This window comes from Neovison vison, chromosome 11 (genome assembly GCF_020171115.1).
Source record: "Neovison vison isolate M4711 chromosome 11, ASM_NN_V1, whole genome shotgun sequence".
NCBI classification, from domain to species: domain Eukaryota; kingdom Metazoa; phylum Chordata; class Mammalia; order Carnivora; family Mustelidae; genus Neogale; species Neogale vison.
In genome coordinates this window covers 90,635,284-90,662,593 of record NC_058101.1, presented here as the reverse complement: position 1 = coordinate 90,662,593, position 27,310 = coordinate 90,635,284, and the positions used below count along the sequence as shown (strand labels likewise).

The 27,310-nt window shown below is 36.4% G+C and overlaps 1 protein-coding gene across 4 annotated transcripts in view; it reads right to left on the bottom strand.

Annotated features, from left to right (window-relative positions):
* The window catches only part of PDE5A (phosphodiesterase 5A), a 151,363-nt gene that overhangs the window by 115,602 nt on the left and 8,451 nt on the right, over positions 1 to 27,310 (bottom strand). For all 4 annotated transcript variants that reach the window (XM_044224106.1, XM_044224108.1, XM_044224107.1 and 1 more), the window contains exons 2-3: positions 14,402 to 14,990; positions 2,937 to 3,026 (exon numbers count right to left, since the gene is read on the bottom strand). In XM_044224106.1, coding sequence (XP_044080041.1) covers positions 2,937 to 3,026; positions 14,402 to 14,990 — 679 coding nt within the window. The remainder of the gene's footprint in view (positions 1 to 2,936; positions 3,027 to 14,401; positions 14,991 to 27,310) is intronic.

Sequence of the window (27,310 nt, the reverse complement as noted above, 5' to 3'; positions counted from 1 at the left end):
ACAGACTACCTACAGCAGGATTCCATTTACATGACATTCTAGAAAAGGCAGAAAGAACAGAGACAAAAACAGACTGGTGATTGTCAGGGGTTCGGGTTGAGGGAGGGCAAGGACCTCCACAGCTAGGGATACACGGAAATATCTGAGGCGACAGAAATGTTTTGTATCTTGATTACAGCGGTGGTTACATGACAGATGCGTGCACGTCTGTCAGAACACACTGAAAATGGGTGAATTTTCTCGTGTTAAATTTTACTTCAACACAGTTGGGGCTGTTGTTGCTTGTTTAATTTAAATCATCCTCTCAGGTTGTCATACACAAACACATATGTGCTGCGGTCACTCTTACAGGAGGGGAATCCCACGCACTTCATCCTGGTGATTTTGTTGCACATTCTCACGGGTTCCCCCGGGCCCCGGTTTCTAGTTAGAAAGAGACGTTTAATCAGAGCGTGACTCAACCTGGCCTCTTGGCCACTATAAGCCTGTTTTGTGGGCCACAGTGTTACCATATACTTAACTAACTGGAATCTGAACACTCTCTTCTCAAGTGCACAGAATCACAGCCTATGGTTTGTACTGAGGGCTCTCAGATAATACAGGCAGCTAGTCAAATTTAATTTCAGAGGAACAAAAAATAATTTTTAGCATAACTATGCCCCCAATATTGCATGGGGCATGCTTTTTATTTGTTATATCTGGCAAACTCATCATTAACCCATGTATGGCCTTTTCTATTTTAATTATTCATCCACCTAATTAACGAACCAATTAAATTAATCAATCTCATAATCATGTTTTAACTGCAGGTATTTTTAGTGACTTTGACTCTAACTTTCCTCTTAAAAAACCATGAAGCGGCATGCCTGGGTGCTCAGTAGGTAAGCGTCTGCCTTTGGAGCAGGTCAGGATCCCAGGGTCCTGGGATCAAGCCCTGCATTGGGCTCCCTGCTCCACAGGGAGTCTGCTTCTCCCTCTTCTACTCCCCCAGCTTGTATTCCCTCCCTCGCTGTGTCTCTCTCTGTCAAATAAATAAATAAAATCTTAAAAAACAAAACAAAACCATGTAGCAACTCCAAGGCACTGAGAATTTATTTTAGACTACTGAGAAATGACTAGCTTAGGATCCTGTTAGTCAAATTGTGATCTGCAGACTTGGGGTGTCAGCATCAACTTAGTGTTTGTTAGAAAAGAATCTCTGGTCCCACCTGCAGCTATGGAATTCAGAAACTACATCTGAACAAAATCCCCACGGGATTCATGTGCACATTAATGTTTTAGGTGCACTGATTTAGAAAGCTGTGTTTTAGGAAAATTCCCAGGACATCTAGCAGGTTGGATTGGAGAGAAACTGGCTGCAAACAGAGAAGCCTCTTACGAAAATATTTTTAAAGTTCAAGCATTACTACAATATCTGAATTATGGCAGTAGGTAAGAAAGGAAAGGAACTGAAGTGAGAAAAACTCTCAATGGGAAAAAAATCAATGGGACTTGGAAAAGGACTGGATGGAGGAGAGAAAGGAAAGATGTCAGAATATGAATATAAGTCAAGTAGATTCATCAAAGAGCTTCTAGTATCTTTAGGAGTGGTTCTGTGGTTCTGGAACCTAGCTGCGTGCTGTAATCACCTGGGAGCTTTAAAATACTGATGCCCGAGTCCCAGGTCCAGAGACTCTGATTTAAAGTGAAGCCTGGCATTAAAATTTCTAAATAGTTTCCAGGTGATTCTAATGAGCAGCCAAGGTTGAGATCCCCCAGTACGGGTGCTTTCAATCTATTTGTTTTCAGTTAGAGTAGTGATTTTTTCAACCTGGCAACACTTCAGAATTATTTGGAGAGCTTTAAAAATGTATCAATGTCGGGGCGCCTGGGTGGCTCAGTGGGTTAAGCCTCTGCCTTCAGCTCAGGTCATGATCCCAGGGTGCTGGGATCGAGCCCCACAATGGGCCCTCTGCTCAGCGAGGAGCCTGCTTCCTCCTCTCTCTCTGCCTGCCTCTCTGCCTACTTGTGATCTCTCTCTCTCTGTCCAATAAATAAATAAAAATCTTTAAAAATATATATATATCAATGACTATATCCTGCTCTTAGAGATTCAGATTTAAATGGTAACATTTTAGAAGTTCCTCAGTTGATTGTAACCAGCAGCCAGAGTTGAGAGCATTTAACTGAAAGGTATAATTTATTAACTATTTTTTTAAGTAAATATTAATAAAGAGGGAATTCAGTGCTAACAGAATCCAAAATTCTAGTTAGATGAAATATAAGCTCAAGCATTTTATTTGCTTGTTATAATTTCTACAGGGAAACTTACTTGGAATTAGCCACAATTTTCATGTTTTCAAAACCTCATTTTGAACTGCCCCAAATATCAGCTGATAACCATTAAAATTTGAATGACCATTTATGAAATGAGCATTATTCAGACACTTCCAATATAATATGAAATAGATTCCAACCACAACCACAGTTTTGCATCTTAGGATAAAATAAGGTCCTGGGTGGGTGATGAAGGTGAGGAGGTAAGGAAATAAAATGTCTGAAATGTATTTCTTTTTTTACAGAAGGAAAGATCACAAGTAGGCAGAGAGTCAGGCAGAGAGAGAGAGGGGGAAGCAGGCTCTCTGCTCAGCAGAGATGCTGAGGCAGATGCGGGACTTGATCCCAGGACCCTGAGACCATGACCTGAGCTGAAGGCAGCGGCTTAATCCACTGAGCCACCCAGGCGCCCCTGAAATGTATTTCTAAGTCAACGTAAAGTCTCTATCAAGATTCAGCCCTATCTAAATAATAAAAAAAAGAAAAAAGCAAGCAGAATATTTAAGCACTTTGTAGTTAACTTGTCCCTATAGTATTATTTCATAAGTATGCAAAATAAAACTTTTTTTCAAAAAGAGAATGTTTCCAAATGACCTTTATGAAACGGAAAATTGGCTTACCTCTTCCCTGTGATTCTTAATTGGCATACAAAGAATACTCTGTGTCTTATAGCCTGTAATTTGGTCAACTTCTGCATTGAACCGAGGATCCTAGTAAGGAAAAAGAAATTCAATTTAATGACTGATCTGTTCAAAGATTGATTTGATTTTTCCGATTTATAAGATTAGAAAAATCTAACCTTCGACTTACCTTATTGCTCTGAATGACAATTTTATCATTGGAAAGACATCATATCATGTAAACAAATCATCTTTGACAAAGATAAATTTACGTTTTTTAGTAGCTAGTGTTCGTGAGAAACAAAAAAATACAGATTCAAAATATGTTCAGAAATAAAGGAAATTCAAAATATTAACCAATTTAGACGGCATTCCTTAGATTCATGGAAAAGTGGCAACTCTCCACCACTATAATACAATTTGCCTATTCCCATCTCACTATCTGATTCTTCTGTGCCATCCAAAGGAAAGCATCTCTGCTCTGAAATTTTTCCTGTAAAACCTACCACTCCAAAACAACCTGCCTAACACTAACTTTACTTCCCTCATAATGGTTGTTTATATATCCCCTCAGTATTCTGTTCTTCTATCCCAAGTGTTTGTAAGAATTTTAAATAATTTCATGTATATATGTGCATTAAAAAATTTTTAAATATTTTCATCTATATATGTGCATTAAAAAAAAAAAAAAACTGCATGGCCTCAATCAGACCGTAAACAACTCCTTAATCTTTGTACTTCTTTTCCCTTTTACAAAGTACGTCACGCATATCCAATAATCACAAAGGACTTCTGAGAGTTGTAAAGGTTCTAATGTGTGTTGAAGAAAGAAAGATACAGGCTATTTTCCCTTGAACTTTAGATTGGAAAGATTAAAGTTAGGCTGTAAATTCCAGGAGGGTTTTTTTTTTTTTTTTTTTTTTTTTTTTGGGTCCCTCACCGTATTCCCAATACAACCACAAGAACTCAAAAGCATTTGTTAAATAAATGAAGGAATTCATTAACAAATGGTATCATAGTCATCAGATGTGATCATTTTTAGCTTATTGTAGTTTAAAACAAAGACTGTAGGTAAGAAGGAAAACATGCTAGACGAAATGGACAGATACTACTATATGCAATAAGATTAGAATGGAAACAAACATACCAGAACATGAACATTTAAAGGAGCGTTGTTCCCCTCAAAGCAAAAGCCTTGGGAAGTTTACATACTCGACCTAATAATAGCAACACTGCTCTAAAAACTCTGTTTTTGGAATTCCCTTCAGAGAATATGGAATAGCCACACTGGAAAACCCTCATCTTTGAAGGTCATTTATTTATTTTTTAATTAGTTCAAAGTCACGCAAGGCCAAAGCTGTGAATGAAGTAAATGATTACAGTAGATTCCGTCAACTGGGGTCAGAAATTATGCCAATTTTCCCAGGAGAGCCATACTTGGCATTAAAGACAATTTCGAAAGGAAAGTTATAAAATGGCAGAAAATCAGTATAAATATTTTATATTATTAATAAATACTACTGCATTTTTGCTTTTTTTCTTGCAAACATGCTCAAAGTTATATTGAAATACAGAGAAAATGTTGGCTGAATAAATTTTTAAAAATTGTTCTAAAATAACATACTAAAAAGGCAGACAGGACACTGGTATTAATGAATTAAAGAAGTAAAACAATTATTAACTTATATAGTGGATTATTCTACAAGCTAATAATCAAAACATGAATAAAAATGCATCCTCAGAAATTATTTTGTTAATGAATATTTGAATTACAAACCAATTTATAAAGAAGAGGACTTAACTATCTAATCAAAGCAATAGAGTTTAACAAATTGAAATTAATAGGGCTTTCACAGCTTTGGGGGCATATTGGGAATTTAAAATCAACATTAGCCCTGGATTCCATTTCACTGAAGGAGTGGGAGTAATGCATGTTTCAAATTCACTTTAGGTAAATTCTGGCATCTCAAAGAATTTTCCTAACAATGCACTCAGTGCAAAGGCAATATAAAAAACTTCTAACCCCTTTAGGTCCAGGAACCACCAAAGAAAAAATGGAGCAGTACTACTACTGTGATTATTCCTTTCACTATTTATGAGAACATGACAGTGTAAAAAAAACAAAAACAAAAACATAAGCCTTGGAAGTCCAGTTGCTAAAATAAAGCAATTGGTACCAGATTTGCCCTCCTACTGAAAACTGTAAGACTAGACCAAATATACAAGACAACTAAATCACAGACCATGAAAAAGGGAAATAGACAGGACAACCACTCTGGCTTTCTTCCTGGGACCATTTTCCTGCTGGCAAGAAGGCAGGCAGTACCCAAGTGTAGCAAGGCTTCCAAATGGAATTGAAAGGAATTCAGAGCTTCTAAAGTGGCTAATATTTGCAAGGAAAAATAACTAATAAGAAAGCTACGTTGGGGGATTAGAGGGAGAGATAAAAGGAGTGGTAAAAGACTCAGTGACTATTCACTTCAGACATAGTCACTTAGAGACTTAGTGACTTAGAGAACTAGCTAAAAATCATGTATTGAAGGCTGAAAGCAGAATGGTGATACCAATTAGAGAAAGGTTTTGAGACACTGGAGTTCCAGCTCAGCCATTCCACCTCAAGCATTCAGTTGAGACACAGAAAAGCCAATCCTTAGGAGTAAGAAACATTCCGTAGATTTGGAGGGCATTCCCTAAGACCAAGTTCAAACTAAAATGGATCCACCCCAACAATAACACCAAGCCTGACAGGCCAAAAAGTAATTGCACTGCCTGGAAGAACAAATGTCAGCCCCATTAAAAAAAAAAGACGATTATGATCCAAATATCTTGCAAGAAAACATGTACAATGTCCAGCATATAATCAAAACTCACAACATGTGAAGAAAACAGGAAACTGTAACCCACAGTGAGGAGAAAAAATAGTCAAAAGAGAATGACCCCAAGATGATTCAGATGTTGGAATTAAGAGACAAGGACTTTAAACCCAGTATTATAAATGTTCTTAAGGACTTAAAGGAAAATGTGGTAATAATGAATAGAGGGGAAACTGTAAAAAAACAAAACAAAACAGCTATTTTAAAAAACCCAAATGGAAACTCTAGAGCTGAAAATTACAATGTCTAAAATGAAAAGTTCATTGATGGTTTAACAGCACATTAGAAACAATGGAAGAAAATGTCAGTGAACCTGCAGACAGATCAACAGGAAATATTTAATCAGAAAGACTGAAGGGGAAAAATACACCTGTAAAAATTAGCAGAGCCTTGGGTGTTTTCTGGGACAATATCAAGTGGTCTAACATATATATATATATTTGGATTGCTAAAGAGAAAAAAGAGAATCGAGTGGAAAAATACTTAAAGACATAGACCAAAATTTCCCCAAAGTTAGTGAAAACCTTATAGTATGAAATGATACATAGCAAGAAACATGTAAGGTGAAAATACAAAGGATAGCTGACTTCTCATGAGAAAAAGGAAGACCAAAAAATGTAGGAAAACTCTTTTAAAATGTTGAAAGAAAACTACCATTAAGTGAGAACTGTCTATCCAGTGAAAATATCCTTCAAGAATACAAGCAAAAGAAAGGCATTTTCAGATAAACTAAAACTGAATTTGTCACCACAGGTCTGTACTACAAGAAATGTTAATGGAAACTGTACAGCCTGAAGGGAAAGCTAACAGAATGTGCACAAAGGAGTAAAGAGCTTGGAACTTGGCTTAAACAAATGCACAAAGATTAAGGAAGCTTGGGTCTTTATTTTTGGAGAAGGAACAACCCAACAGAAAAAGAAGGAATAAAACTAAAATGCACCTTGAGGTGTTAGATTGAAATTGGAGGTATCAGTAAGAATTCATTGTTATTAACATAGGAAACTGTTATTAATATAGGAAGTAGATATAAAAATAAATAAAATATAGACATGTGTATTTATATATTTTATTCCTAGTCCTGTCTACTGACATACTGGCAGCAAAAAACACATACCAGAAGCAATGAATGCATCTAGTGCTCACATCTTAGCTTCTATCTTGGTTACCATTCCCTCTAATGAAAGGAACCAGAGTTTCCTGGGAAAAAGTATGATTCTAGGGCTAAAAGGGGAAAGTATAAATTGAGCATGGAACATATTGTTAAGCCAGTTAGAACTTTCAGCCTACAAGGAAGCAAGAAAGCCCAGAGTGACAACGACATATCAAAAAGACACAGGAAGCTGGCCAATTCAATATAATTTGAGAATGTGAATAAATAAAGATAAAAACAGATCATAACTCATTATACAAAATAAAAATCCATGAGCCCACAGTGCTACTAATGAGTAAATGAATGAATGAATGAAGAAGGTAAACTTTTCTTCACACAAGAATGCCAACTAAAAACATAGAAGGTATGATGGAGTTAGAAAATCAGGGACACTAAAACTGGTAAATGTAGTTCATGAAGAATAGAATATTTACACAATATCAAAGTATCTCATCATAAGATATTTATTGATTACAATAGGAAAACTATAATTTTATAGTGGAGAAACCTAGTGGACACCACTAACCAAGTTTTCAGAATTAACATCAACAACACTGGGGTAAACTAACTTCACATGCCATACTTCCTATTAACATATGCTGAAAAGACTATGGGCATTTAATAAATTATATATTTAGTCTTCGTCCCAGGTTCCTGGCGCAGAGCTCCTAAAACCCTCATAATTCCCTGAGAAACAGGGAAGTCTTTTGATAGTCATAGCAAGCCCCTTTCAACCATACCTGACTTCATGCTAATAAGATGAGTCATAGGGGTGTGGACCCCAGGTGGCTTCCAGATGGGGACTGGCTACCAGAAAAACCAAACAACTTATTAGAGGGTTAGAACTTTGAGCCCTACCCCTAACCTCCAAAGAAGGGAGAGGAGGCTGGAGATTGAAATTAATCACCAATGGCCAATGGATTTAATCAATAATGCCTACATAATGAAGCTTTGATTAAAATAAGAACAACAACAACTACTACAACAACAACGCAGAACAATGAGATTTGGAGGAGTGTCTGGATTGCTAAATGTATCTATGTGCTGAGATGGTGGTGCACCCCCTGGAAAGGGCATGGAATTACCGTGTCCCCCCACTTCCCATTCCTTGCCCTAATGTATGTCTTCCATTTAGGTGTTCCTGAATTGTATCCATTATAATAAAACTGTAATTGTAAATATGGTGCTTCCTTAGGCTCCTGGGTAACTCAGTTGGTTAAGCCTCTGCCTTTGCCTCAGGTCATGATCCCAGTGTCCTGCATCGGGCTCCCTGATCAGCAGGGAGTCTGCTTCTCCTTCTGCCTCTCCCAGGCTTGTGTTCACATGCTCACTCACTCTCTCTCTCACAAAAATAAATAAATAAATAAACAAATAAACAAACAAACAAACAAATAAATAAATAATAAAATAAAATACAGAGCTTCCTTTGAGTTCTGTGAGTCATTCAAGCAAATTATTGAACCCAAGTGGGGAAATCACCTAATTTGTAGATGGACATAAATATGTGAGTAGCCAGAGGACCCTGTTTGTGGTTGGTATCTGAACTGGGAACTGGGGACAATCTAGTGGGACTGAGTCTTCAGACTGTGGAGTTTGTGCTAATGGGTAGCAGTACAGTGTCAGAAGCTAGCTACTAGATGCTACATCTAGCATCAGAATTGAATTGGATTGTAGGACACCCAGCTGGTGTCGAAGAAGGGGAGAAATGACTGTTCTAGAAAATCAAAAAAGGTCTCAACACTGACATCTGTGGTATTTCTGTCCAAAGCACCTAACTTGAATCTCATCAAAATGCAGTCGACAAAAATAGCCTGTACTCTCAAAATATACATCAAGAATGATAAAGAAACACTGAGAAATTATTCCAGATTTAAAGGACACTAAAGAGACAAGGAAAGCACGTACATTACGTAATTTGGGATTAGATCCTTGATCAGAGGGAAAAAAAGAACTGTAAAGACTAAATTTGACTATGGAATAGTAGGTAACAGCATTGTATCATAAAAACTTCCTGATTTTGAAAAACGTACTATTATTGTATAAATGAATATTGTTAGAAAATATCTACTGAATTATATTGAGTAAAAATGTCTCCAACTTACTAAGTGGTTCAGAAAAACAGTATGCATAAGGGCACCTGGATGGCTCAGTGGGTTGAGTGACAAACTCTTGATTTTGGCTCAGGTCATGATCTCAGGGTCATGAGATTGAGCCCCTCTTTGGGCTCCATAACCAGCATGGAGTCAGCTTGAGATTCTCTCTCTCTCTCTCTCTCTCATTCTGCCTCTGCCCCTTCCCCTGCTCATGCTCCGTCTCTTTATAATAAATAAAATCTTAAAAAAGAGAAAAATAGTATGCATGTATTACTGACATGCATTGTATATAGAAGAAGAAAACGATAAAGCAAATGGGGCACGGACGCCTGGGTGGCTCAGTTGGTTGGATGACTGCCTTTGGCTCAGGTCATGATCCTGGATTCTTGGGATCGAGTCCTGCATCGGGCTCCCAGCTCCATGGGGAGTCTGCTTCTCTCTCTGACCTTCTCCTCGCCCATGCTCTCTCTCACTGTCTCTCTCTCAAATAAATAAATAAAATAAAAAAAGCAAATGGGGCAAAACATAAACAACTGGAGAATCTGCATAAAGTATATATGTAAGTTTTTTTAAGTCTTACAACTTTTCCTTAAGTTTGAAATTATATAAAAATCAAAATAACAGAAAACAATACAGTACTCTTCCTGATTTATAGGCTAGTTTTCTTCCACAGAATGGCATTTAATACGGTCCCTAAAAATTATTAGAACACTGAACAAAGATATAGCAGTTCCCAAACTATGTTCCCTGGGGCACAATTAGATCATGACAGATTAATAGATTTATCAAGATTAAAACAATTGCTAGTGTTACTTCTTTCTCCTAAAATTCATTTTGGACATCATTTTATTCATAGGAAATTCATTTGAGAGAGCTCATTTTTTTTTAGTAAAAAAATTTTGACAAAGTGAGACATGCAAAACGAGAGATGATAGGGACTGATTTATCTAGATAAGGAATACAAAAGGAGGAAGGAAGTCATCAGGGTGGGAAGAATAGTAGCTACATGGTAAAGGCTGCATGAATGGCAATGAGACCCTTCCCTAAAACTCTGCAAGTCTTCTCCCTAGTCTTCCGTTTCTTATGGAAACAGAACAGGAGCCCACGTTTTGCATCTCAGTTGACTTGGGACAGAGAGGAGTGTTTTCACCACATAAATCCTTTGAAAGGAAATCTTGGGGAATCTCAAGGCTTCTGTAGGACATGAAACTAGGTGTTCAAGGCAATCTGTGATGGTCAGTTTTAAGTGTCAACTTGACTAAGCAAAGGAATACCCAAATAGGTGGTAAAACATTATTTCAGGTATGTATGTAAGGATGTCTCCAGAAGAGATTAGCATTTGAATCAATAAACTGAGCAAACATCTTCACCAAGCAGGTTGGCATCATCCAAATCACTGAGGGCCTGAACAGAACAAAAAGGCAAAGGAAGGACAAATTCACTCTCTGCGTAAGCTAAAACATCTACCTTCTTTTGCTCACCTGCACTCCAATGAGGTTCCTGGCTCTCAGGCTTTTGGACTCAGAGCCACAAACTTAACACTGGCTGCCCAATTCTTAGACCTTCAGACTCTAAATTACACCATGAGCTTTCCTGGTTATCCAGCTTGCAAGCAACAGGCAGATTATAGAACTTCCATACCTCCATAATCGAGTGAGCTAACCTCTGTAATAATCCTCTTCATATAAATATGTATGTATATGTATTCATATACATATATATCTACAGATTGTGGTATCTAAATATATTTCTCTAAAGAACCCTAATACACAATCCATTCTAGATAATGGATAGTATCTAGTTTTCACATATAAGGAGAACACCAAACACATTTGTACAGTTGTTCTGATCATTATGTGTTAATATCTTATTATCAATAAATGCTGTGCCACATCAAGAAAGTTACACGAATGATGGGCTGATGCAGGAGGAGATGCTGTGCAATTCAGGCAGCAAACACCCTCTCATTGATATTTGTGGTCTGACTGAGAATCACTGGTTTAAGCTGTGGATCTTGTTTTATACTTTAAATATACTAATGTGCTATCTTATTAGTAATAAAATAGCTCAATTCTCAAATTTATATCATTCTGTCATAAAGTTTTTAAAAAATGAATCAAATGTTGACCACTTCTTACAAATGACTTATCTATGAGACTGCTATGTATTTTTAGCTTCAAACTGAACTCGATTATATTTCACGACCACCTCATGGTTTTCCATTGCTACACTGCAACTTTTCAAGGGTTCTGTGGTCAAACACAGAAATACTGCTGTAAGGTGTTATTTTTACAGATGTATGTTTAAAGAGGTAGGATTCAGAAGACAGAATGCATTTTCCTATCTGACTTCTCAAGAAACCATGAGACACAATTCTTATTATTTGAATCATGGGTGGGGCTGAATAATGAATTATCCATTAGCCAACTCACTTCCACTGTCAACACAGATGCAAACTGTATGTCACAGGTCAGCTCCACACCTTAATAATGAAATTTCTGGGACACGAATGACTTTTGCTAAGGCCCCTGTAAACATGGATGAAGGCTGCCGAGGCTGAAGAGGCACCATGAAAAATCCACAGGCTAAGAGGCTTCACCCTGGAAGCACTGCAAATCAAGGACATGGGGCCTTTTCTGACAGTAGCATAAGAATTAAGTCATTACTAACCGAAACAAAAATTACACTGTCCAAACTTTGAAAATGGTAAGCATATTCAGCCAAAATGCACATAAGTGAAGAAATTCTCAGAGTTGCAGAAACTTAGAACCACACAGACAAATGAATGCTTTCTCAGCAAAGCTGAAGCATATTTATGGTCCTACTGTACTTGGGACTATAGTGCCATTGAAAAGCGGAAACCCAGCTGTCACCTAGGACAGGAAGGGAATTCTGCAAATTTGGCAGCAATCCTTCAGCTGTGTCCTTAATACCCCTGTTGTAGTCTGCTACGGTGTGGCGTTACTACAGAGCTCACAGAAGTCATGGAGATAGCTCCATGAAGAATCAAAATGGAATAGACTGCTCGTATACAGGGGATTCTGAAAAATATCTCATGATTTCACCTACCTAAACTATCATATCTCAGTATTACTCCCTAGTGACCATATTTATTCTCCCACATCTAAACCCTCAGTCATCCTCGACTCCTCCTTCCCCCTCATTTCCATCTGCTAGTGGCTGCCAACTCTGGCAGATTCCACTTCTTCACTGGAAATCTATTCCCTTCTTTTGCTCCTTAAGGCCAGTGTCCTGGTTCAGGTCCTCATTTCCTCATACCATTAAGTAATTTATCCTCCCAGTATCCAGTATTTTTCATTTAATGAGCACTGTACAATTCATCATGCTAAATCAGTCTGAATCATACCAATTCCCCCTTTGAAACCATCTTCAATTATTCCTCATGGCTCTGGACCACACACACATACCCCTCAGCCTGGCATTCAAGGCTCCAGTAATCTGCATTCTCTGACCCCATAGTTCCTCAATATCAATACCAACTGTTGCCCACACATGTGGATACTGTATACCTGCCCTGTTGCTTCTTTCAACCTCTCTTTACATCTGGACCTCACCATGTACACAAACCAATCTATTCAAATCTTATCTATTTTCCAGGGTTGGTATCAAGTACTGCTTCCTCAAAAAAAATTTCTCAATTCCCCAAGTAATGTTATCTCCTGCTTCCCTGAACCTACCACATTTTCCTTGGCATCTGTTATGATCTGCTCTCTCTGCTACTTATCTATCCTACCTCCTATATAATTTTCATTCAGTCAATATTTATTAAGACTTGACTATGTGCCAGGCGTTGTATTAACCATCAGGAATACAGGTGTGAATAAAACAGTAATGACTGCTTAAATTACATAGAGGAGTTGCAAGCTGGGATTTCCACGGAACACGCATACATTTATTTATTTATTTATTTATTTATTTGACAGAGAGAGAGAGAAATCACAAATAGGCAGAGAGGCAGGCAGAGAGAGAGGGGGAAGCAGGCTCCCTGTTAAGCAGGGAGCCCAATGCAGAACTCGATCCCAGGACTCTGGGATCATGACCTGAGGCAAAGGCAGAGGCTTATTAACCCACTGAGCCACTGAGGCACCCCACCACGGAACATTTAGAGGGCATCACATAGTTGGCTAGATTAATTTTCTATCAAGGTTCTAGAAAACACCTGATAAACAAAATGTCATTTAATAAGATGCCTTGTTTAAAAAACACAATTCTACTAATAAAAAGATCATTTTAAATGGGAAATCAGAAGAATTATATAGTGTAATCTTTAAGTCCATAATTAAAGACAAAAGTGGAATACCTAGGGGCACCTGGGTGGCTCAGTGGGTTGAGGCCTCCGCTTTCGGCTTGGGTCGGGGTCCGGGGTCCTGGGATTGAGCCCCACACTGGGCTCTCTGCTTGGCAGGGAGCCTGCTTCCCCTTCTCTCTCTCTGCCTGCCTCTACCTACTTGTGATCTCTATCTGTCAAATAAATAAATAAAATCTTTCAAAAAAAAAAGTACAATACTCAGTATTTCCACTAAAATATTTTAGAGAAACAATTTTTATTTTTTGAAGACATAAATTTATTTAACAAAAAAATGAAAAAAAGATGAAAAGAAAGACAATCAGATTTTTGTGTCAATGGGACTTCAAATAAATGAACATTATTAATCTGAATGAACAAATGAATGGAAAAAGATTACTGGTTTGGTTTTTTGAGTTTTTGGACCTAGCATTTTAGAACCTCAATGAAATCCTCCGAAGTTCATGTGCAGACAATAATTAAGGATATGGATAGTCAGTAGGCAAAAAAGAAGAGAATACAACTGTGAGGTGAGCTATGTTAAATTATCATGAAGGAGAAAAACAAGACAAGATTTCTCTATGGCCCATATCCTTGACTGAAACACCAGTAAAGAAACTCATTTAAAAGATGGAAAAGTTCTGGGGCATCTGGGTGGTTCAGTTGGTTAAGGATCAGACTTGGGGTTTGGGCTCAGGTCATGATCTCAGGCTTGTGGGACTGAACCCTGAGTGGAACTCAGTACTCAGCACTGGGTCAGCTTGAGAGTCTTTGTTTCTCCCTCTCCTTCCCCCTACTCATGCTCTCTCTCTTTCAAATAAGTAAATAAAATCTTTCCAAAAATAAATAAAAGATGAGAAAGTTCTTATCACACTTACCAGTTTTAAGTAAGTATGCAAATTCCTACATGTCAGTGATCTTATTCCATCTGACTTTGAAATACCCACCCTCCCCATCATTCACGGCAGGTGTCCAATGTTCCACCTTGTCCCATACCGTCTCCTTCTCACCCCACTCCCCCATCTCAGTGATTCCCTATTTACCTCATAAGCATCTTTGATGTTCAAGGGCTCACCAAATGCTGCCACGTGCCCCACAATGCCTTTGTTCCATTCTAAGCGGATACAGTTATTTGAAGCTTCTTCCAGTGTTGAACCTTCCGCAACATCAAACAGACGGCTGATGAGAAACTTGTCATTGGAGCTGTCCTCACAGACCAGAAACAGGGAATAGCGATCGGCGGAGATAAGTCCATGAATATGCAAGAAAATTTTGTGACATAAGGCTGTGACATCCAAATGACTAGAAATATCTTTCACTAATTCCAAGAGTCTTGAGCACTGGTCCCCTTCGTCATTATCAAACCTTCGGGGGGTTAGAGGCATCTGTTCCTTCTTTTCTGAGTCAGCGAGGAAGCTCACAGTACCCTCGGAATCCTTGACAACAATGGGTCTAAGAGGCCGATCAAATTCAGAGGCAGAGATTTTCCTGGTTGGTGTTCCAGGCGCACTGCTGTCTGCACGAGGACTCGGCTGCGAGAGGCAAGAACAAGATTCCGTGTGGCTTCTGATGCCTTCCTTGCACACGGGGATTGTGTGGACTCTCTCAGCGAACCAGGCATTGACCATTTCTCTGCAGGACAGAATGCAGACTTAGTAAACGTTTAAGAAAGAAAGGGGTTATCCCTGAAAGCTGCTAAAAATTCTCCCATAGCAAACTGATTAGATAGGAATTCAATTTTTCATAGAAAATAAAAACAAGGTAGTTTATTTAAGACAGTTTTATTTTGAAAAACTATAAAGAACAATTTCTTCAATAAACATTTTAGTAAAGTCTGATGCCTATAAACATGGATTTTTAGATATCTGATTTACAGTGCATAAAGCAGCAAGTCTTTTTCTCTCAAAAGCAGTTTACATTAGCATAAAAGACACTAAATTTGACAAGTCTTAGGAAAATATAAATATAAAAAATTTGCTGTAGAAAACATACAACTTGTTCTGAAGTTAAACATTTGAAAATTTAAAACAAATATTTATCTAAATTTGGCTAGCTAATAATATGCTTAATTTTATATAGTTTTATTTATATTGCTATATAGAGATTAGATTTAGAAGGGGGAAATATAAACAATTCGATCTGGTATGTAAAGAGTACAGACTTCTGTAAATATTATTCTAATAATGCTTGTTCAATAATGGTAACAATTATCTCTTCTTCCAGATTATCTACTCCTGTATAAAGGAGAAAATCAGAAAGTAAGTAATACCTAATTTTAAAAATTTTGTCCAAGAAAATTTAAATCATTTGTTTTAAATATACCTCTCTGTTAAAGAACTCCACTTGAGCTAAAGGCTTCATGGTAGGCGATTTTTTTTTTTAAACAATCATCAGATCATATACATCAAAATGACTGTTCAGTGCAAATGATTTCCCTTGAAAAAAATGTAATTATACCAATTGACAGTGACATTACCTTAGACATTTTGGGGGCTCTTCTTTTGAAACTAACTTTTAAGAAAATTTATAAGGTAAATAAAGATATTAGTTTCCTCTAAAAGTTACATCTTATTTTTCACTAAGCCCTCCTCTCAAAACTAACAAATAAAACCAAAACCAAAACCAAAACCAAAACAAACAAAAACCACAAAAAACACCACACAAAAAAACCCTAGAGTAACAGCTAACTTAATATCTCTTATGCAGATTTGACTTTTCCCAAGACTCAAATTCACATTCAAAAGACAAAAACTAGGTATCATTGATGATATTTAAAAGAATTTGCCCATAATAAAAGCAAAACAATCCCCACTCTCAATGACATATTGATTATTTTCACTAAAAGGCCAGGAAAAAAGTTGGACAATTCAATATTTTGGAGAGTGTTGGTATACGGACACTCTTCAATCGTTTTGGCTATAGTAATACAAAAAAAGGAAAATAACATTAGTTTTACACAATAGAATGATAAAACTACATTTATAGCAAAATGTTTTGTGATTTTAACGTTAAAGGACTATTTTTAACGTTTACCTACAAATCTATACTATGACTAAGATGCACGTTTAAGAGATTCAAGTTTGTTTTTGTCTATCTTTCTTGTATATATGATGCATGCATTCTTGTGACAATTTATTTTTAAATACATTGTTCATTCAATATTATGCTTTATTTGCATGCATGTATATATATTATATAAGATTCCTTTATCTGAGGGCCCTGGGTTCAGATCAACACAATCTTCTGATACTGAATGATGTAAAGTAAAATTCCTTCTCTACCTTAAGAGACTTTTCCAGAAAAAAAAATTTTTTTTACCACCTCATTGAAGGTAAACAGGCAATTTCTAACAAATTTTCAAATGCATTTATCCTTTATTCCAGGGATTTTATCCATGCGGCCAAAGAAGTTCCAGACTATTTATTGTAGCGCCCGTTTGTTATAGCAAAGATAACAAGCTACCTGGACCAGCTGTTTAAATACATAATGATACATTTATACAATGGAATACTAGGGCAGTCCTGAAAAATTGTTATATGTGCCGCTGTGAATAATCTCCACAATTTATTAAGTGAAAAAAGAAGAACACAGAGGGAAAAAGAAGAGGCTGACTTATTTCTGAATCTCTACTAAGTTTTCCATTTTTGAGATACTTATTGATTATTTTGTTTTGAACAACACTGTATTATTTGGTAAATATCTATTACTCTGAAATAGTACCAGTCTAGAAAGGATTGGGTAAAAAAAGTAATAACAGATATTATCAGAATGACCTCAGAATTTCAAGTGTTGGATACAGTTGTAAAAACCTTTCAAAGATCCCTTTAAGAAAAAACACTTACATAACCCCCCAAAATTGCAGTAGCAGTGCCAAAGACATTGATGTCAAAAAAGCATGTGAAGCTGTCAAAAATGTACAGGAAGTTTCTGACTAAAATTGTTTTGTAAAATATAGATAGGGAAAAAGCTCTATGTCTAAATTAACATATTTTATGTGATTTAAACATATGTACATGTAACTTAAATTGTTAAATCAATATAAAATAGGCATTTGAGTTATTTCAGCTACCATTATAAAATTAAGTCCAATTTATTTCTTATCTTCTTATTGGAAAATGGTGATCAACTTTTTTTCTAATTTTTATATATTTTTAAAGATTTTATTTATTTATTTGACAGACAGAGATCACAAGTAGGCATAGAAGCAGACAGAGAGGAGGAAGCAGGCTCCCCGCTGAGCAGAGAGCAGGATGAGGAGCTGGATCCCAGAACCCTGGGATCATGACCTGAGCCAAAGGCAGAGGCTTTAACCCACTGAGTCACCCCGGCACCCCCTACTTTTTTTTTAATCAAAATATCTACATGACAGATCCATGCAGCTATCTAAACAGACAACTTAAAATGGTGAAAGCAGAATTCCTAATGCCCTACCCATCATCTTACTCCAATCTCACTCATTGCCAGTTTTCCTCCTATTAAAAAGGGCACCATCACCTCCCTAGTTACTCAAATCAACACGAAGGAATTACTCTAAAGTTCTTTTTCCTTCAGATCTCATGTCCAAGTCAAGTTGCGTCAATGTGACTCCCCAAACCTTATATCCCAATCTGTTCATTTCTATCTCTTGCATTAAGTTCTGGTCCCAGCCCACTGTGGCCACAAGCCCCCACTGGTCTCTCTATGTTATACTCGCCCCCGTTCAATCCATTCTCCCCACAGCAGTCAGAGCAATCTTTGAACAAAATATATCTTAACATTGTCAATTATCCTACTTGGCTTCTCAGTGAATAGAGAACAATACCCCAAATCTTTTAATCTCCTACCACAGTTCCACTTGGCCAGGCTGGCCTCCCTGGTCCTCCTCAAGCACCTCAAGCTCTAACTGTTCCCAGTCCAGAATGTTCTCCCCTCACCTAGGTCTGGCTGATCATAGCTTCTACATTCTCCACTCAGACAATTCTTCCCTGGTCATGCCCCCTAGAGTGGCCTCTGACACATGATGTTCTCACCTCCCAGCACCTAAATGCTTCTTACTGGATATTTTTCTTATTGGTTAATCTGTTGTTTTATTGTCTGTCCCCTTCAACCAGATGTAAATTTCATCAGAGCTACTTGTCTATCTTAGAAAATGCCTGTCTCATAGTCTGTCTACAATAAATAATTCTTGAATTAAGTGAATGGATCAAAAGTAAGGCTCCTAAATTAACTACACCAAAAGGGACAACAGTCTTTGAATATATGAATGCTGATATATTTGTTACAAGAAATCAACATTGTGGTTTAACTGTTAATATTCTTTACCTCTTGGATGTAAGTCTCCTAACTGACTATGGTTAATTTATTCTCATATAACCTGCAGGACCTACTATATGTCTTAAATGGAGCCAGTACTTAAAAATTCTTTGTTTTATGTTTTTTATTACTATATCTGCCTCACAAGTGTTTTTGTTTCTAGCTACTTTCTTGGTGAGGGAATTATACAGGAATAGCAGTTCTTGTATATTCACTCATTCAATCAACAATTTTTATTAACCACCAGTCATGGGGGATGGGGTTTCTCATGACCACATTATAATGACCACATTATTGATTATCTGAGTCTCTGTAGTTATATGCTTATGCAGGAAAACATACATTATCATAATATCAAAACACTCACTTAGGAACCACCACACAAATAAAATTAAATCATTTCTTACATCTCTCTCATCACACATCCCTTAAAGTTTTGTAGTGTATGACCCAGGTGGCCATATGAAGTGGGCCTTTTCTCTTAAGACTACTAATCTTCCGATAATTTTTTAATATCTCAGTCTCTATACAAATACAAATAATCTGCAAATCAAAATTAAAATTCTTATATAAGATACAGAATTTCTAGAAGTAGATCAATGTTGGAGAACCATTACAATATATTATTTTTTTACAATTACATTATATAACAATTATAATATTACAAAATGCCACTAACAATTAAGGGCTATGCCTAATTAAAGACCAGCTAACAAATACAAAAATAATCAACAAGGAAAATGACATAAGTTACTTGAAAAGAGAATTTTATTTAAATAATTATATTCAAGACTAAGAAATATCCTTGAAAAATCTGAAGAAACCTTCAAAATATTAATTTGAAAAACTATTTCTTGAAAAAAAAAGAATCTCTCACCCTGTTATAAAAGTCAAACATGGAGAAGTTAATTGATTATGTAATAGTTTGGTTAAAAATTGTTTATTCTAAAATTTAGCATGAAATATTCATTATAATATAAATTTTATTAAATCTAGGACAAGGTTAATTTACTTTCCTAATCTTTGGGTCCATTTTCAAGATAAAGTTGCAATCAATCCTTTCTACTGATTTTTTCCCCCCATTTTAATTGGATTCATGCTTAAATATCGTTTTTCTTACAGAATGAATTATTGTCCTAAGGTAAAGATCTGAGGGTGTCAGGCACTATGCTGCACACCAGAGAGTACTAAATTCCCCAGGCACACCATTCAGTGACCACGCCTCCAAAACTGAAGTTTATGTTGTGTTCGGGAGTTAATTTATATACATATTGGATTTTGCCAACATATGAAGTTAAGTGTAAATGGATACAAATGAACAAAGATGGAGAAGACGACTGTGAACATGTCAGATATAAGGGTAAAAAAAAAAGCACCCGATGGGATTCAAGAAACCTAGATGGTACTTCTGACTGGGCAAATCACTCCTGTGGATAGGATAGGTTTTCTATTTTCACCTCTCTTCCTTAATTTATAAGATTTTGAAAAGTACTTATATGAATGATACTGGGAGAAAAGGGGGGGACACCATTTTATTAAACCTGGTAAGGCAGGCATTAACGACCCTGTTTTCTAAATTATGAAGCTAAAAATAAATGACTGAACCAAAGACCTCTATAATCAGGAGTCAAATCCAGGTCTCTTTTTCCAAGTCTTATGGCCTGTAAGAATATAAATGTTCCCAGAACATCAATGCTTATCCCAAAAGAGGCACTCTGTAACTTCTGGCTGCATCCAGAAGAGTCAAACTCAAGTTCAAGCATACAAGGCATAGAGAGAATAAGATCACTTAAAATAACACATTCTCTAACTTAATTTTTTGCACTCAGATCATAAAAAGATGGCACATTAAGCCATTGAGGTAAAAAATGTCTCAAAGTACTCAGAAAATAAAGATTCTTAAGGATTGTGTCCTGAAAAAAATCCCAGGTCTATTTCTCTAAAATCAGGTCGTGTTTTATAAATCTAAAACAATGCACTGAAAAAAAAAATGTATAATGAATGTGTTCAAGAGAACAGTGATTCTTAAGGTTGCTAGATTCAGCAAAGAAAAATACAGAACACCCAGTTAAAATTGAATTTCAGATAAACGATGAGTAATTTTTAGTCTAAGTGGTATCTGAAATTCAAATTTAACTGGGTATCCTATATTTCCTCTGACCACACCACTCATTCTATATTCCTTTCCCCAACTGAAATTGTTGGCAGATAGACAACAAAGGAAAGGTAGGTTCTATACAGCATACTAATGAGCTCCAGGCTATCAAAGCACTAACACTAATTTTACCATCAAAAGAGCACAAAGGACTACCACACTGTGATCTTGTGTATAATAACTGAACCTTTGGAAAGCTTATAGATTAATGATTTGTGGTATAAAATTTCTCTTTAAACCAAGTTCTTTCATTTTACTCTCAAAACCACACCATGTATTTAATAAAAAAAAAAATTATAATTGACTCATAAATGAGAGGCTGACTAATTGCTAAAAATCCTTGGGATTACAAAGCATCAAGGGGATAAGTTTTTGGGAATCCTAAATTCTAAACTAATCTAAGGATTTCCTACAAATGAATTGTATGGCCAGAAGCAAACAATTTTCCTCCTCTGAGTTTCAACTTCATCTTCTTTAAAAACAGGGAAAATACCACCTCTACTGACATCTTGATGAAGTGCAAGGTGCTGTCTTCAACAGGGTATAAAATCAAGAATACCAAACAGGCCATCAGAAGCTATAAGACTACACAGAAGTGAGCCTGAACCATTTACAACTTTCTCTGGATTTTCAGTCTTTCAGTTGTAAACAAGGGCAGCTGTATTAACAGGCCATGAAGACACCCCCCACTCCCCAATAAAGGCTTCGTTTCTCAACAGGCCAGTGGGTGATCATTAGGTCAGTCAACTCAGTTACTTTTTTTTCCCCCTCCACTTCCTCTTTTTTAAATGGGAGAAGGACCTCCTTACTCCTTCACTCACCTGCAGGGCTTTGATACAGGAATCAAATTAGAAAACACTTGTAAAAGTATTTCAAAATCTCCTCCATATATTTAAGATTTTGCTATTTCCTGTACCCTAAGCACTCATTCCTATGGAGATGCAAGCAGGGGTAGGAAGCGGTGCCTGTTCCTTTCTTCATAAAGTTCTAAGAATCAGAGAAACAACGAGGGGGAAAAAAGGTGCTCCTGGTGTATAAACCCAGAGGCTGAGTGGGCTAACAGGTCTGGAAACAGGCTGGCTACGGGCAACCTGATGACTCAAAGTCCTTGGCCAAAGCAGATACTACAGAATGGCATTTTTAATAGAATCCCACGAAGTTCTCCCTCTTCCAAAAAAACAAGAGTCCTATCATAACTCTATACAAGTTGCAGCCTAACTATCGGAGCAAAAAGAAGGAAAGAGTTCTACAAGTTATTCTGACCCAATGTACTAGCACTTAGGGGCTCTGCTTTCGTGGATAAGCATGTCCTTGCTAACTGCTCAGCAAAGCTGGCAGCAATTAAAAGCAGGGCGGCCCTCTTTAAGTCTTTCAGTTGATTCCACTTTACAAGGCTGTTAAGGAAAGCTAACAGGCCTTAGACACTTGAAATAAAGCCCCGGTCAAGGGAAATGCTGTGAAAATCGGTGCCAAAAATTTACATTCGGTGACAAAATCCTGATGTTTAACATCCTGTCCAAATCATTCCTTCTCTCCACACCAAATTCCACTCACTTATATCCTTCCTTACTTTATGATACAAAGAATTTCTTACTTCATAAATGAGTGGTACTCATTTTAAATGACTAACTTAAATTTCGTTTTGTGTTTGTTTTTAACTTTTACAGCATGTCTTAAAATAAATAGAAAAACCCTGGAGGTTACCAAAATCAATGTTGGGAGTTATTCCTCTCAGGTAACACAATGTGAGTATCATCTGTGGTTTTAAACTTGTATATACCTTAGATGTTGCTCAGGCTCAAAATGGGACCCTTTCCCACACGGAGCAAGTAAAGAGCCCAAAATATTGATACTAATTCAATGACAGGAAATAAAGCTAAACGGCAGTTATCAAAAACTTGCCATGACTTGTCACAAATGTGACCTGAATTTTACATTTCAAATCCTTTTAAATATTAGTAAGTTCAATCAGAAGTTTATTTTCTTAATATTCTACTTTAGGGAAGACTCTTGCAGTCCAAACTGCTCATGCAATGGCAATTTGAGTGTCATGAAGAGTAATGTTTAACACATTTTGATGTCACTGAGGTTCTTTATTAACACTACCAGCACTGCACCCTTTAAAATGGCGTTACAAAGTAGGTGGAGCACCCTACAAAACCAAATGAGTTCATGCACTCAAAAGGCCAGGAAGCTGGGTTCTAGCAGCTGCTGCAGGAAAAGGCTGAGCTGGATATTTCTAGTTGGACATTTTGAATCTTTAGTAATACACAGAGGGATGACCAAGTTCGTTCATTTGTGAATGATAAAAAAGATAAAAAAAAAAAACTCGGGATAGTGGGAAAGCTTAGAAGGTGGATTGTCATTTTTTACAGTGGTTATAACAGAGTTTATTTCCTCAAAATTATAAATGTGGCAGAACCTTGTGTGCTTATATTTTTCTAAGTTGATGAAAAGTGTATCATTCTTAAAATGGTAACATCAACTAACTTAATGATTTAATTTAATGGTTCAAACCTAGCCATACCTTTTTTATGGATATTAAAATAGACTTAAGTTTGTTTATTGAGTACACTTCATCTTCTTTCTAAAAATATTACAAGTTGATTAGTAATCCTCACTGAAAATATGAAAGGTAACTGTAAGGCACATACACTGTTAACAATCAAAACTTTTCCTTCTTTTCCAATTTCTCATTTTTACTCAAGATTATTAAAAACTTATCACAGGAAAGAAAACTACAATTTATAGTTTGTGTTCTAGAAATTTTCCACTAATCTAGACATGTAACAGCTTCCTCAAAATGCCTTCTATCTAAAAATATTAAATAAGAAATGCACAACTTACTGACAGGACAGAGGGATATAAACTCTTGCAAAGTATTTCAAATATGATTGGCATATTTTTTTTATCTTTTTTATCATTCACACACACACACACGCACACAGGTATCTGAGTCCATAAGGATTCTATGTAGCAATAACTTAACTTTCTACCAACGTTGAAGTGCTTACTCATCTTACAAAATGAATCTTAAAAAAGACAGAAATACCTTAAAATATGTATTTAATATTCCAGATGTCCTGAAAGGGGAAAATGATTAAAATACTTTGCCTAGGTTTTATATAACATTTCTTGGCATCTGGAAAACTGAGGAAGAAAGAAGAAAAATTTACAAAGCAAAGTAAAATTGTGATATAAACACCATAACTCTCCTAAGTTAAAAACACAATTAAATGAAACCTAATTGTAGAGCAATAAGTTTAATGTGTTTGATATTTTTGCCTAAAATAATGTATCAAAGGATAAAAATTCTTTGAAAATATACTGTACTTAGGGTATTTGTGTTCTAATACTAAAAATATAATTGTGATGGCCTAGTACCTAAATATTCAGCCATTCTATTTTAAAATGTCATTTGAGAGTTCCCACTTTTTATACTCTAAAATTATATATGGAAACTAAACCCACTTGGGCAAAGTCTCCAGGCACATTATTTAGTAATGCGCATGCACATTAAATGGCCCTAGGAGAAACCTGAACCTTTTCCTGCGTTAGAATCCACATGACATTAAATCTATGAGCCTTTGCTTTGCTTCCCTTACCGCTTACACTAAACTCCAGTAGAGCGTAATGGGTAAGCGCCCTACGTGGGACAGACTTGGGTTTCAACCCAGAGCTGCTTCTTTCTAACAGTAAAACCTTAGGTACATTATTAACTCTTTCCATAAATGAATGGAGATAATGACAAACCTTCCTCGGGTTCTTAAGAAAACTAAAGTAGGGATGACTCGTTGGCTCAGTCAGTCAAGCAGCTGACTCTTGATTTCTGCTCAGGTCACGATCTCAGGGATCCACTGAGCCCTGTGTTGGGCTCCATGCTCAGCCAGGAATCTGTTAGAGGATTCTCTCTCTCCCTCTGTCCTTCCCCTGGTTCGCATATGCACACACACATACTCACTCTCTCTCTCTCTAATAAATAAATCTTTGTAAAAAAATTAAAGGAAATAATGCATATAAAGTGATAGCACAGAGTCTGGGACACACAAACTCTATGTCTAATACAATATTTAATATATGATAGTTATTATTTTTAAGTTAATCAAATATTATTAAATGGAGTGTATCTTCAAAACCAATCTTTTGTAAAAATAAAAATAATTTATTCAGTGGCCTTGTATGGAATAACTAGATGTTAGCCACTGCTTCTTAAGCTCCTAGTTTGGAAACACTAATGTCTCTACAGAAACACATATGAAAAACATAGTTGGTTTAATGATAGTATTTTCTCAAATTAGAACTGAAAAAACATTAAGACTCCCTAGACTAATAACTACACTTACATATGACATAATTTTCTGAATAATATATAAAAATGAAGAGCTGAACATTTTATTTTATTTTTTTATAATTTTTAAAAATTTTTAATAAACACATAATGTATTATTAGCCCCAGGGGTACAGGTCTGTGAATCAAGAGCTGAACATTTAGCTCAGAAAAATAAATGCAAGAACATAACTTGTTTTTCCATTAACACTTAAAAATTAATTTTTTGCAAAAATAAATCAGAGATTTAAAGATGATTTTTTCAAAATACCAAAGATAAAATAAGACTGACAACAAATGTGAGAAAATATATACCTAACTACCTGTAATGAAAACCACAGCAATACTTTGTAATAACCATAATTCTAAACTAGAGAATGGTATTAATACTAGACAAAATAATACTTTAACACTCTGCTACAGATTTGGGGACCGAAGGTGGTCTGTTTTAGTTCCTATCCTAAGGGGCTCATGAGGAATTTCTCTAACTAGGCTGAAACCTGGGCTTCATGGAAGGCTATGCAGCAAGTCCTTGAACAACAACATTAGGATGTCTCAGATAAAACAGTAAAAAGATAAAACAGGGTGTCTCAGATAAAACAGTAAAAAGTTGCAGGCCCTGAGTAATGCAGAAAATACAATACATTCCCATGTTTTTAAGTTTACTGTTAAAACATCATCCTTTTTTCTTTCTTGCCAATGCTTTTTTTCTTCAGTTGTGTGAATTAATCACTTTAAAACCAGGATTAGGAAAAGTGTACTAATTTCTTGTCTAGAAAGGGATGGTTAAAAACTCATATGGAAATCTGCCAAAATTATCTATAGGAAAAGCACAAAAATTGCTTTTAGGTCCTAATTTTATAGTTTCAGTTATACTGCTTACATAATTTGACCTGGATCCACTACTCATATTTGGGAAGTAGTTAAAGAAGAAAACTACTTAATCTGAGAATCTGATAATCTGTTCTTGTGAGAATCAAGAATGCTCAGAGAGGGGGTGCCCCAAGTGGTTCAGTCAAACAGCTGCCTTTGGCTGAGGCTGAGGTCAAGATCTTGGGTTCTGGGATCAACCCAGTGTTGGGTTCCCTGCTCAGTGGGGAGTCAGCTTCTCTTTCTCTCTCTCTCTCTCTGCAGCTCCCCCTGCTTGTGTGCTTTCTCTCTCACTCTCTCAAATTACATTTAAAAAAAAAAAGAAGGAAAGAGATTTTTAAACTCACTAATGAATTTCTCTGCCTTGATTCCTACCCTCTCCCACTTGAAAGCTCAGGGTTATTGATTTGGGACAAATTGGGCTGTGGACAACACAGGGAGGTCTGGACGCTCATTCAAATTCCCTTTCCAGTACCTCACACAATCCATAAATGGTTCTATTCAAGTCATTAATTAATTTTCACGTAAAAAATAAGGTCTATTAGAATCTATGAAATCACTGTTCATTGGTTCTAATTCCCACTTACCAGAATAAAAGAATGACTATTAAAATATATGATTATATTCAAAGTGCTAATGATTCTCAAGGTAAAACAGTAAACTACTGAAATTCACTCTAAAAAAGAGAAAGAAATATGCATTATCTCCTTTAAATTTCTTAAGAAGCCTATGAAATAAATGCTACTTACATTTTACAGAGAAGGCAGACAAAGCACCTAAGGTCATACTTTTTTAAAGAGATAGTTCTACAGTTGAAGCTAAGATTTTTCCCACCTAGGGCCCTTACCCACCATCTACCACCAGTAGAAATCAATATTAAACAGTTCAGAACAATATTAAACAGTTCAAAAGACTATGTTTTTAGTATTAGAACACAAGCAATATGTATGTAGTAATATGCCCTTGGAGGCACTTGCAAATGTGGAGCATAATGATGGGGGTGCTCTGGCGTTTAATGTCTGGGCCACAGAGATGTTAAACATCCTGCAGTGCATCTAACAGCCTCTCACAACAACATAAAAAGGTCACCACTGAATGCTAATAGCATCCCTCAACTTTTCTTTTTGGGGGGCAGGGGAGGGGCAGAAGGAGAGAGAGAGGGAATCTTTTTTTTTATTTTTAAAGATTTTATTTATTTATTTGACAGACAGAGATCACAAGTGGGCAGAGAAACAGGCAGAGAGAGCGAGGAAGCAGGCTCCCTGCTGAGCAGAGAGCCCATGGGGGGCTCGATCCCAGGACTCCAGG